General features: G+C 38.8%; 1 protein-coding gene and 1 long non-coding RNA gene across 13 annotated transcripts in view; one reads left to right on the plus strand and one right to left on the minus strand.

The window, feature by feature from the left end:
- The window catches only part of Mast2 (microtubule associated serine/threonine kinase 2), a 176,464-nt gene that overhangs the window by 40,380 nt on the left and 123,733 nt on the right, over positions 1-12,351 (plus strand). The window contains exon 1 of one of the 12 annotated variants that reach the window (XM_052715920.1): positions 6,396-6,463. The exons of 10 other annotated variants lie outside the window; for them this stretch is intronic. In XM_052715920.1, coding sequence (XP_052571880.1) covers positions 6,425-6,463 — 39 coding nt within the window. In that variant the 5' untranslated portion in view covers positions 6,396-6,424. Of the gene's footprint in view, positions 1-6,395; positions 6,464-12,351 lie in introns of those variants that run through there. One more of the 12 variants, XM_052715919.1, reaches the window with a different exon arrangement.
- LOC128096406 (uncharacterized) lies at positions 36-6,282 on the minus strand. Its single transcript, XR_008213637.1, has 2 exons — positions 5,694-6,282; positions 36-2,391 (listed from the first exon to the last, which is right to left on the minus strand). It is a non-coding gene; the product is annotated as an uncharacterized LOC128096406 (long non-coding RNA).

Below are 12,351 nucleotides of genomic sequence, written 5' to 3' on the forward strand. Positions count from 1 at the left end.
CCCAAGTTGAATAAATGGGAGCCTCTGCTTTCATGTGCAGGTGTACAAACATTTTTATTATAGTTTACAAATATTATGTGCTTTTTTATTTAACATAATATTTTTATTGATTATTTGGAAATTTCACATAATGCACCCTGATCACATTCACTTCCAGTCCTCCTAGATCCACCCTCACCCTTGTGATCTCCCCTAAAACAAAACAAAAAAAGAAAAAAATTACCGAGTCTCATATATTCACATCTTCCCATAGGACCTGCGCTTTTCTGGTTGTTCCAGAGACACTGCAGTCTCTTGCAGACTCCACTACTACCAGTACAGCCTCTTTCTACTCCTCTCCCCTTGGAGCCTCCAGGGGTCTCTTGTGGTCACATGCTTCAAGTTTTCATCTTTGGCAATTACTTGCTCCTCCATGCACTCCAGCAGCTTGTAGGTGGGATAGATGTTGCGATGGACAGACTCAGCACTGCATCTGGGCCCAGTTGGCAGCCAAGTTGGTCACCCTGGGTCTTCCAAGCAGCCACCCCTTATTTTGTGTTTTTTTTTTTGTTGTTGTTGTTTTATTACTTTTCTTTCTCTGAATTTGTGCTTAATTGAAAAATTAATTCTTGGTTCATTGCATGTGGCTTAGTTAATTTTGCTTCTGTATGTTTAAAATATATCTCATGTGGCTGGGCTGAGAATAGTCTTGAACTTCTGGTCTTTTTGCCTCCTCCATCTCCTGAGTTCCATGGGATTACAAATGTGCACCACCACCATTAGTTTTCCTCATTTAATTATTCTAAAATAGATTACTTCCCAGACTCCTGAGCACCTCTGTAGATTCTTCTCCTTTGTTCCTGACCTTTAATCTTTACTTCCCTCTAAGTATAGACTTCATAGCTGAGTAACTTATTCTTTTCACATTATGATAATCTTTTTCTTCATATTTTTTGGTCAGTATATCTTGTAAATTTTTCTGGCAACATTTTTATCTCTGTCTTACCAAGACCTGTTAAAATCATACAGGGGAGCAGATTGTTGGTCCTTTAAGTTTGTTTTATGTTTTGAGATTGAAGTGTAATTACATAATTTCCCCCTTCCCTTCTTCCCTCCATTCTTTCCCATGTTCCTTTGCTCTCTCAAATTTATGGCCTCTATTTCTTTGACCTCCCCCCTCCGTGTGTGTGTGTGTGTGTGTGTGTGTGTGTGTGTGTGTGTGTGTGTGTGTGTTCGTTCCCAAATACATGAATACAACCAGCTCAGTCTGTGTAATGTTACTTGTTACATGATTTCAGGGCTGACACTTGGCATTGGATAACCAATTTGGGAGCTCTTTCCCCTACTCTCAGCATTCCTTAGTTGTCTGTAGTTCTATGTCTATGGGTGAGACCTCATGTGACTTCTCCATTTTGTGTTAGAATGCCTATTGATGTCCTCCTTGTTTAGGCAGAAATGTTAATACTTCATGGGCTTAGCTTCTCTGACATTTCTAGGAGATGAAATGTCATAGCAAACTTGTTGTTTCTCTGACTCTCACAGTCTTTTTTACCTGCTCTTCAGCAATGATTCCTGATCTTTAGATGTAGGAGTTATATTGTAGATATATTAGTTGGAGCTGGACACCATATAGTCACTTGCTTTCTGCATTTTGATCAGTTCTGGTTTCTGTAATGGGCTCTTTCTGTTGTAAGGACATACCACTTTGATGAGTGCTGTATTCTATAAAATCTTGATAAATGTTAGATTTCAGTGTTTTTCACTAGTAATCATTGTTACTGTGTTTTCTCCTTCCTTCCTTCCTTCCTTCCTTCCTTCCTTCCTTCCTTCCTTCCTTCCTTCCTTCCTTCCTTCCTTCCTTCCTTCCTTTCTTTTTTTAAATTTTCGAAACAGGGTTTCTTTGTGTAACCCTGGCTGTCCTGGAACTCACTTTGTAGACCAGGCTGGCCTTGAACTCACAGAGATCCGCCTGCCTCTGCCTCTTGAGTACTGGGATTAAAGGCGTGTGCCACCACTACCTGGCTAACCTGAATCTTCTTGTTTGTATTTTCACTTTCCAATTCTCTTAGTTCTTCTCAATCTCTGATATTCTTGCTATTTGATAATTTTCTTATTTTACAGAACAAATTGCTGTGATTTGGAAGCTTTAGCTCCTTTACTGTGAGGTTAAACTTATACTTCTTTAAATATTCCTCCTCTTGTCTCTGTCCATATTCTGGATCCCATCCCTTTTACCCAACATTCATTTGTTTGACTGTGAAAGTAGGAAAGAGTCCAGTGGAGGGGCTGGAGAGATAGATGGTTTAGCACTGTCTCCTCTTCCAGAGGACCTGGGTTTTGTTTTCAGAATCCACATGGTGGCTTACAGCTCTCTGTAGCTCCAGTGTTAGGGATCCAACACTGTCTTCTAGCCTGCAGGTGGGGAACATACTACATGAAGACAAAATACTCATGCATGTAGTAATACTCATCACATAAAATAATAAATTAAAATTCAGTGGAAGCTGTCTAGTTGTTTCTATTTACTCTCTTAAAGTTCTCATCTCATACTCACTGTGTAACCCACTGTTTCTGCACATTGGCTCCTACCACCCATGCACCCACCCCCTAAACTACTATTCAAAAGATACCAGAAGCTTCTAAAACTGTACATTCAAGGGTCTTCTTTGGAAGTGGGCCTCTATGAAACTTGTTTTATTGTTGACTGTGTTTTTTTTCCCCCATAGCATTCAGTCTTGGGTTTCTTCCTACTTCTCTGATAACTCATCTTCAGTTTCCTGCAGTTTAATCAGTAGTAAATACTATAAATATACTATAAATACAGATACTATTTTAATACTGAATTTTTTTTTTTTTTTTCGAGACAGGGTTTCCTTGTGTAGCTTTGCGCCTTTCCTGGAACTCGCTTTGTAGACCAGGCTGGCCCCGAACTCACAGAGATCCACATGCCTCTGCCTCCCGAGTGCTGGGATTAAAGGCGTGTGCCACCACCGCCCAGCTTAATACTAAACATTTATTTGAAGGCTGCAAAGTTTTTTTTTTTGTTTTTTTTTTTTTTTGTTTTTTCGAAACAGGGTTTCTCTGTGTAGCTTTGCGCCTCTCCTGGAACTCACTCGGTAGCCCAGACTGGCCTCGAACTCACAGAGATCCGCCTGGCTCTGCTTCCCGAGTGCTGGGATTAAAGGCGTGCGCCACCACCGCCCGGCAGAAGGCTGCAAAGTTTTAAAAAAATAAACTTTAATAAAATGTTAGGTTGTAAAGAATCCAAGTTGTAAGAGGAAATTTGGGGCAGAGTTTAAGAAGCATCAGTGGGATGGCTCAGTAAGTAGAAGTACTTACTGTCAAGCCTAACAATGATCTGAATTTAATCCTTGGAACCTACATGGTAGCGGAGATAACCTATTCAGGCAACTGCGTGCATATCCCTCCCCCTCAAATAAACAAATGTTTTTTTAAAAAGGGACCTGGAGAGATGACTCATTGGTTACAATTGCTTAACTGTTCCTTCTGAAGACCTGGGTTTGGTTTCCAGTACCCATATGGCAGCTCACAAACACCTCTAACTCTAATTACAGGGTATTTGACACCTCTGGCTCCTGTGCGCCCCTGCACAAAGGTGCACATGACTCATACAGGTACACACATACATAAATAGAAGATAAATCTCAAAAAAGAACTTTTTTAAAAATTGATATTTATCATTTCAGTGACCCTTTCTAACCTTATAAGGTAAGTAGTTGTATTCCTGCTTAATCAGCAAGTATTTGAGGGGGGAATATGTTCAGAAACAATGTATTATTCTTTCTAATTGGAAGACTAAGTTACAGTAAGGGATAGAGATAAAATCCTCTCTTTTGTAGATTATGGGGGCTCTAAATACCAAGGAAAGGAGCTGTTATTTAGTGTGTTTTTACATAGTGCTGAGTCTAAGTTGCTTTTATTTTATTTATTTATTTTTAAACAAAAACAGGGTTTCACTATGTATTCCTGGTTTGCTTGTAACTCTCTTAGACTTGCTATTATCTACCTGCCTCTGCCTTCTGAGGGCTGGGATTAAAAGTTTGTGCCACCATGCCCAGTTGAAAGGTTTTCAGTCCTGCACACGCTTTAGGTATGAAGTCTTGTTATCAGCAAGCACTGGTACTTCTAGAACATTAATTTCAGTAACCAGATGACTGGAAATCTTTTTCCCGCTTACTCAGCGTACTGACGCCTCTTAACCCCTGTACACTATGTTTTGTACCTGATACAGAATTTGTGTTAGGTCATTACTTATTTCTCTTTGGCTTCACTGTGGATTTGAGCTTTTCTCGAAAATACTCAGAAGTTTGTTAGTAATTGGTCATTATAATCTTTTCCATCTCTATCTCAGGAGTTAGGATAATAAATGATTCCTTAGTTTGGAATCTTTGATCTGAACAGTTTATCAGAATGGCCCACGCCTTCAATCCCAGCACTTGGGAGGCAGAGGCAGGCGGATCTCTGTGAGTTCGAGGCCAGCCTGGTCTACAGAGCGAGATCCAGGATAGGCACCAAAGCTACACAGAGAAACCCTGTCCCAAAAAAACAAACAAACAAAAATTTTACAAATTGGATTTGAATAAATTAGATATTATTCCTTCTTGATTTTTGCTCATATAAGTTTTGGGTAGTAAAGCTATTTTGATAGATTCTATGGCTTTAAAAGTCTGTGGCTTTGCAGATAGTAATATACCATGTTGCATACTTTATGCAGATCAGCTGTCTGCTCAGGTCTTGTTTGTTTTCCCCATAGATCTAATCTAGTTGTTTAAAGCAGGAGATGGAAGAAGGAGATTGGATTTCTGCACTGGTTGTGTTAAAGGATTTAAATTTTTCTGATGAACAAAAGAGAGGTGCATTTTATTTTCTGTGCTATTTTCAGCAGTGAGGCTAACTCTTGTTGCTTGAGTCGGTTTATAAGAGGACCAGAAAAAGATCTCTTAAATAGAACTTGCTTTAAGCCCCAGGCTTGACTACAGCTGTTACAGCTCTAGGAGGGACTTTTCCTCCTCATGGGGACAGACTGAATCTGCCCTATAGCTATTGCTGTTCTTACTCCTTAGAGAATATGAAAGGCTGAGTTAGGTGTTGTGTACATGTCTTTCTCTGTCAAAATAGAAAATTTGGGTTAATTCCTGGAATCCTTTGTGAGTTAATTTTTGTAATGTGTATTACAGTTTGAAGAACAATGGTTATAAATTAGGAGATAATATATTGTCTTGATTATATAGTCCTACTTTCACAAATTTCCCTGTGATTTATTAGAAAAATCACCAACTTCAATTTCCCAGTGTTTACTAGGATTTTAACAATTCCTACAATACTAGAAATCTTAAACACTTACAAATATTTAAGTGACAGAATCCTATCATAAGAGCTAATTTTTTTTTTGCCCTTGATATTTTAAACAGTGTGTTTTGATTCATGAATTAAGGAATAGACATCCTTAAACTTGGCTGAAGTCCTACTTTAAGTATGGTGGGCAGTGACCAAAGAAAGAATTCTGAGCTATTTATAGCTTGGGTGAAGCTAAGCTTTTGCTTGCTGTGTCCTTTTAGACATCTGGAGGAATGGGGAGCATTTCCTGTGGCAGCACGGTCAGTGATGAATAGATGAATGAATTCATCCGTGCTCAGAACTCACAACACGCGTACTTTCTCCTCACAAGCACATAAAAGAGCAATGAGACCAACCTTAGCAATGATCCAGGCTTCTGGTGGAGAGAAAGGCTTTGGGACTGTCCAAAAGAAGATCTGCGTATCTAGCGATAAAGAAACAAAAGAGCCTGTGACAGTATCGAAAGAATCTGACATTTGCTTTGTCTGTACAAAGGATGAAAGGAATTTTGCCGACTTAGCTAAAACAATAACTGGTTTTGTATGAGTTTGAGCCTGAAAACAGGCAGCAGAATAATATGTTTTTTTTTTTTCCCCTGAAGAATTGTTTACCTTAAGAAATGGATGTGGAGCGGTTTTATTTTTGGAAAGGAAAACGTGACACAGATTTTATAAGCTTAGTAGCTGTAGGTGGAGACTCTTGTTTTGTTTGCCAAACCTTTTTAATAAGCAGTGAAGTCTGGATAGCAAAGATTGGAATTGCTTTTCCTAGGATCTTTGTTCTTTCCTTGGCATTTAAGATAATTTCAGACAAAGGAAGCTATGTATGGAAAAGAAAAGCAAATATCAAATATTTTCTCTGTTTTTGCTTTGTGTCTAGTGAGAGCTTTCTGTATGTTTTATATTAGGTGATAATTGTGTCCTGATGCTGGCTGGGTTAGCAGTGTGGTGGGTTATTGGGCATAGCCTGCTGTGCTGAATGGACTACACCTCTGTATTCAGCAGTAAGTAGGCGATAGTAGTTGGTGTCTGGGGAGTGGCTTTCTTTTTTTCTTTTCTTTTCTTTTTTTTTTTGTCTGATCTTTGCTATGGATGATTCCAGTATTCTGAGAAGGAGAGGGTTGCAGGTGAGTCAAAGAAAGCCTTTTTAAAAAATACTATTAGCACGTTTTGAAGATGTATCCGATTGCTGCAATTTTATTCAGTGCATGGGGGAAGGGGAGTGTCATTAAGTTCTTTATTCTGTCATATATACTTAAGAGTAGAGAATTTTTTTTAGACCTTGTTACTCTGTTTTGTTTCTTTTGTTTTGTTTTGAAATGAGGTCTTGCTGTGTTAGCTCAGGTTGGTCTGGGGAACAAGAGACAGATTTTACTCCGTGTCTTGAATTTTTTTTTTCTTCCTTAATGTTTACTGGCTTGAGGACAGCTTTTGGAAGACTTACCTGAGGGCAGGCTATAAACTGATCTCTGGCTCAAGAGCCATCTTGACTATTGTAAACTTATTTGCATGGATCCTAGCCTGCTTCCAGACTGGTCTGTGCCTTTCACGGCATCTTGAGAACGAGTCGGAGGAGTTAAGGATTACAGGATTGTTACCACACCTTGCTTAGCTATTACTACTTTGATTGAAAAATGCTGCTTGGATTTACTTGCATTGAATTAAATGAGTGGATCAATTAAATCAAACCTATGTAGGATACAAACCTAATTTTGAGCATTAGATATGTAAACAATCTGTTTCTGACCATCATGCTTGTCCCTGCCCCATGATGAAGTCATATGTGTGTGTGTGTAACATTTGATTTTGTATAAAATATTAAAAACTTTTCTAAATCTTTGCTTTGCATATATGTCATCCATTTATGTCTGCTTGTGTATATCTATGTTTGTCCATTTATCCATCTGTCCATCCATCCTCCGTCTTCCTCAGTTTCTAAATATTTGGTACATGAAAAGGCAAATAAGGTATTTAAGAATGAGAGGAAATGCAAAGACTGATAGGCAACTTTAAATTGAATTTTAATGAATACCTTTAGCATTAAAATAACTTGTCAAATTCTTTCAAATTTGGTGATGTTTATCATACACTGTAAATCAGATCATCTTGTCCTACTCTTACTGGTAAAGAACAAGCCAGCTAGCTCCTCACTGGATGTTTTTGAGAATTGACACAATGATGATTCCAACTTGAGGTGGTCTAGTTGTGAAAAACAATCTTTAGTTTGGCTTATTTGACATTTGTCAAACTATCCCTGCACACCCCAAAAAGCACATTGGGTCCTCTTAATTCCTGTGAATTAATTTTATTTTGATTTCTTTAGTGTGTTCAGAAAGAATGTGTGTAGGATAGGATTAGTAAACTTAAAACTTAAGTTGAAACAAATGGTATTTGTAGTTATGATTATACTTTTTATTCTTTGTGTGCGTGTGTGTGACATTGTGTAGTGAGGGAAGTCATCAGATCCCTCAGAACTAGAGTTATGTGTGGTGGTATTGTGTTCCCCCAAAATATTGTGCACGCTAATAAACTTATCTGGGGTCAGAGAAGAGAACAGCCACAATATTAAACATAGAGGATAGGCAGTAGTAGCACATGCCTTTAATCCTAGCATTCTAGAGGCAGAAATTCCTCTGGATCTCTGTGAGTTCAAGGCCACATTGGATACAGCCAGGCATGGTGACTCACGCCTTTAATCCCAGAAAGTGAGCCTTTAATCCCAGAAAGTGAGGGCAGATAGCAGAAAGGTATATAAGGCGTGAGGACCAGAAACTAGAAGCATTTGGCTAGTTAAGCTTTTAGGCTTTGAGCAGCACAGTTCAGCTGAGATTCATTCTGGATGAGGACTGAGAAGCTTCCAGTCTGAGGAAACAAGATCAGCTGAGGAAATGGCGAGATGAGGTGGCTGTGGCTTGTTCTGCTTCTCTGATCTTCCAGTATTCACCCCAATGCTTGGCTTCAGATTTGTTTTAATTAATAAGACCTTTTTTTTTTTTTGGTTTTTCGAGACAGGGTTTCTCTGTGTAGCTTTGCGCCTTTCCTGGAACTCACTTGGTAGTCCAGGCTGGCCTCGAACTCACAGAGATCCGCCTGGCTCTGCCTCCCGAGTGCTGGGATTAAAGGCGTGCGCCACCACCACCCGGCTAATAAGACCTTTTAAGATTACTGCTACAGGCCGGGCGGTGGTGGCACACGCCTTTAATCCCAGCACTCGGTAGGCAGAGGCAGGCGGATCTCTGTGAGTTCTAGGTCAGCCTGGTCTACAGAGCGAGATCCAGGAAAGGCGCAAAGCTACACAGAGAAACCCTGTCTCGAAAAACAAACAAACAAACAAAAGATTACTGCTACAGTTATAGGCATTTGTGAGCCACCAGATGAAGTGCCAGGATCCAAACTCCAGTCCTCTGAGGGAGCAATAAATGCTCTTAACCACTGTGCCATCTCTCCAGCCTCAGAAGCCATCACAAACCCCTGTGGGTTCCATTGTCTCCTGCAACAGTTGATTACTGAGTTGTCAGTTGATGTCTCAGGGAAATTCTGAAATACATTTCAGAAGTATTCAGAAGACGCCCTCATAAGTAGTGGTGTATATGAAAGTATAACTGCTAATTAAAAATGATTGGTTCCATAAGCATGCTTAATTGTATTTCCTAATATATATGTATTTCTCTTTAGTGGCTGGGATTTACAAATGGAATCCTATTCCCGTGGTGGAATTTTAGGTTTTTTTTTGTTTGTTTGTTTGTTTTGCCTGTTTTATGTTAGTTAAATCAAGCCTCTTATTTTTCCTCTACTGACTGAGTCATTCTCCAAGATCGACTACTTTGTTTATTGAAGCCCACCCCCCCTTTTACGCACATTACAATATATAATATAAACATTCAAACAGAAAAGTAAGCCTTCCTCCTCTGCATTCTCCTCCCCGGACCCCAGAGGCAACAGCCAGTACCTGTTCCAGAAGGTGCGTCCTTCCGGAAGCTTTTCTGCAGGCTCCCATGTAATCCAGCCTCAGGTTTTTTTTTTTTGAACATAAAAACATGTTATAGCCGGGCAGAGGCAGGTGGATCTTTGTGAGTTCGCGGCCAGCCTGGTCTAGAGAGCGAGATCCAGGAAAGGCGCAAAGCTGCACAGAGAAACCCTGTCTCGAAAAACCTAAAAAAAAAAAAAAAAAAACAAAAAACAAAAAAAAACAGGTTATAATTTAAAAGTCCAGGGTTATTTTAAACAGTAAAATAGTTTCTCTGTAGAAAATAGTATAAATGATAACATTTCCCAATAGGCCCTTTTAAGCCAAATGATAGCTAAATTATACATATAAATATTGATTAGATTCTGGGATACAGAAGAAACCTATCTTCATCTGTTCAGAGAGCTATGTTTTACTTAAGTTGTGTAGGTGAGATTCCAATTCATCTTCCCCTTCACTGTTTGATTTATGGCAGAAATTTTTCTATAGGCTAATCCATAGTCTAAAAAGATTTTAGCCTCCCCTTCTGAAAATACGGCCAGCATTTTCTTTCATCAGCTTATCCTTATCTTTCTTACTTCTTATCCTAGTAGGGAAATGTTTCACTAAAGCTTGCCCTGTGATTGGGTAAAACCAAAACTTACTATAAGCCAGTCATCCTAGGGTCTCGAGACCCCTGCTAGGTAGTCTCCCTGGTTCTGTGAGTTGCAGTCTGATTGTTCTTTGCTTTATATCTAGTATCCACTTATGAGTGAGTACATACCATGTTTGTCCTTCTGGGTTTGGGTTACCTCACTCAGGATGATATTTTCTAGTTCCATCCATTTGCCTGCAAATTTCATGCTGTCATTGTTTTTCTCTGCTGAGTAGTACTCCATTGTGTATATGTACCACATTTTCTTAATCCATTCTTCAGTTGACGGGCATCTAGGTTGTTTCCAGGTTCTGGCTATTACAAATAATGCTGCTATGAACATAGTTGAGCATGTATCTTTGTGGTATGATTGAGCATTCCTTGGGTATATGCCCAAGAGTGGTATGGCTGGGTCTTGAGGTAGATCGATTCCCAATTTTCTGAGAAACCACCATACTGATTTCCACAGTGGTTGTACAAGTTTGCACTCCCACCAACAGTGGAGGAGTGTTCCCTTTGCTCCACATCCTCTTCAACATAGACTGTCATTAGTGTTTTTGATCATAGCCATTCTGACAGGTGTAAAATCTCAGAGTCGTTTTGATTTGCATTTCTCTGATGACTAAATGCAAATGTTGATGTTGAGCATTTCCTTAAATGTCTTTCAGCCATTTGAGAGTCTTTTGAGAATTCTCTGTTTAGTTGTATAGCCCATTTTTAAATTGGATTGTTCAGTATTTTGATGTCTCGTTTCTTGAGTTCTTTATATACTTTGGAGATCAGTCCTCTGTCAGATGTGGGGTTGGTGAAGATCTCCCATTCTGTAGTCTGTCTTTTTGTCTTATTGACCATGTCTTTTGCCCTACAAAAGCTTCTCAGTTTCAAGAGGTCCCGTTTATTAATTGTTGCTCTCAGTGTATGTGCTGTTGGTGTTATATTTAGGAAGTGATCTCCTGTGCCAGTGCATTCAAGAGTACTTCCTACTTTCTCTTTTATCAAGTTCAGTGTAACTGGATTTATGTTGAGGTCTTTGATCTACTTGGATTTGAGTTTTGTGCATGGTGACAGGTATGGATCTATCTGCAATCTTTTACATGTTCACATCCAGTTATGCCAGCACCATTTGTTGAAGATACTTTCTTTATTCCATTTTATAGTTTTGGCTTCTTTGTCAAAAATCAGGTGTTCATATGTGTGTGGATTAATGTCAGGGTCTTCAATTCGATTTCATTGGTCTGTATGTTGGTTTTTATGCCAGTACCAAGCTGTTTTTATTACTATAGCTCTATAGTAGAGCTTGAGGACAGGGATGGTGATGCCTCCAGAGGTTGCTTTATTGTACAGGATTCTTTTAGCTATCCTGGGTCTTTTGTTTTTCCATATGAATTTGAGTATTGTTCTTTCCAAGTCTGTGAAGAATTGTGTTGGGATTTTGATGGGGACTGCATTGAATCTGTAGATTGCTTTTGGTAAAATTGCCATTTTTACTATGTTAATCCTACCTATCCATTAGCATGGGAGATCCTTCCATTTTCTGATATCTTCTTCAATTTCTTTCTTTAGAGATTTAAAGTTCTTATCAAATAGATCCCTCGCTTGTTTAGTTAGTGTTATCCCAAGGTATTTTATATTATTTGTGGCTATTGTAAAGGGTGATGTTTCTCTGACTTCTTTCTCAGCCCTTTTATCATTTGTGTATAGGAGGGCTACTGATTTTTTTGAGTTGATCTTGTATCCTGCCAATTAATGAAGGAATTTATCAGCTATAGGAGTTCCCTGGTAGAATTTTGGGGGTCACTTATGTATACTATCATATCATCTGCAAATAGTGTATGTTTGACTTCTTCCTTTCCAATTTGTATCCCTTTGATCTCCTTTTGATGTCTTATTGCTCTAGCTAGAACTTCAAGTACTATATTGAATAAATATGGAGAGAGTGGACAGCCTTGTCTTGTTCCTGACTTTAGTGGAATCACTTTGAGTTTCTCTCCATTTAATTTGATGGTGGCTGTTGGCTTGCTATAAATTACCTTTATTATGTTTAGGAATGTTCCTTGTATTCCTGATCTCTCTAAGACCTTTATCATGAAGGGGTGTTGGATTTTGTCAAAGGTTTTTTCAGCATCTAATGAGATGGTCATGTGTTTTTTTTCTTTCAGTTTGTTTATATGGTATATTACATTGACAGATTTTCGTATGTTGAACCATCCTTGCATTCCTGGGATGAAACCTACTTGGTCATGGTGGATAATTTTTTTGATGTGTTCTTGGATTCGGTTTGCCAATATTTTGTAGAATATTTTTGCATCAATGTTCACGAGGGAGATTGGTCTGTAATACTCTTTCTTTGTTACATCTTTGTGTGGTTTGGGTATCAGGATAACTGTAGCCTCATAAAAAGAGTTTGGTAATGT

This window comes from Peromyscus californicus, unplaced genomic scaffold, assembly GCF_007827085.1.
Source record: "Peromyscus californicus insignis strain IS unplaced genomic scaffold, ASM782708v3 Scaffold_5__1_contigs__length_169319896, whole genome shotgun sequence".
Taxonomy (NCBI): Eukaryota; Metazoa; Chordata; class Mammalia; order Rodentia; family Cricetidae; genus Peromyscus; species Peromyscus californicus.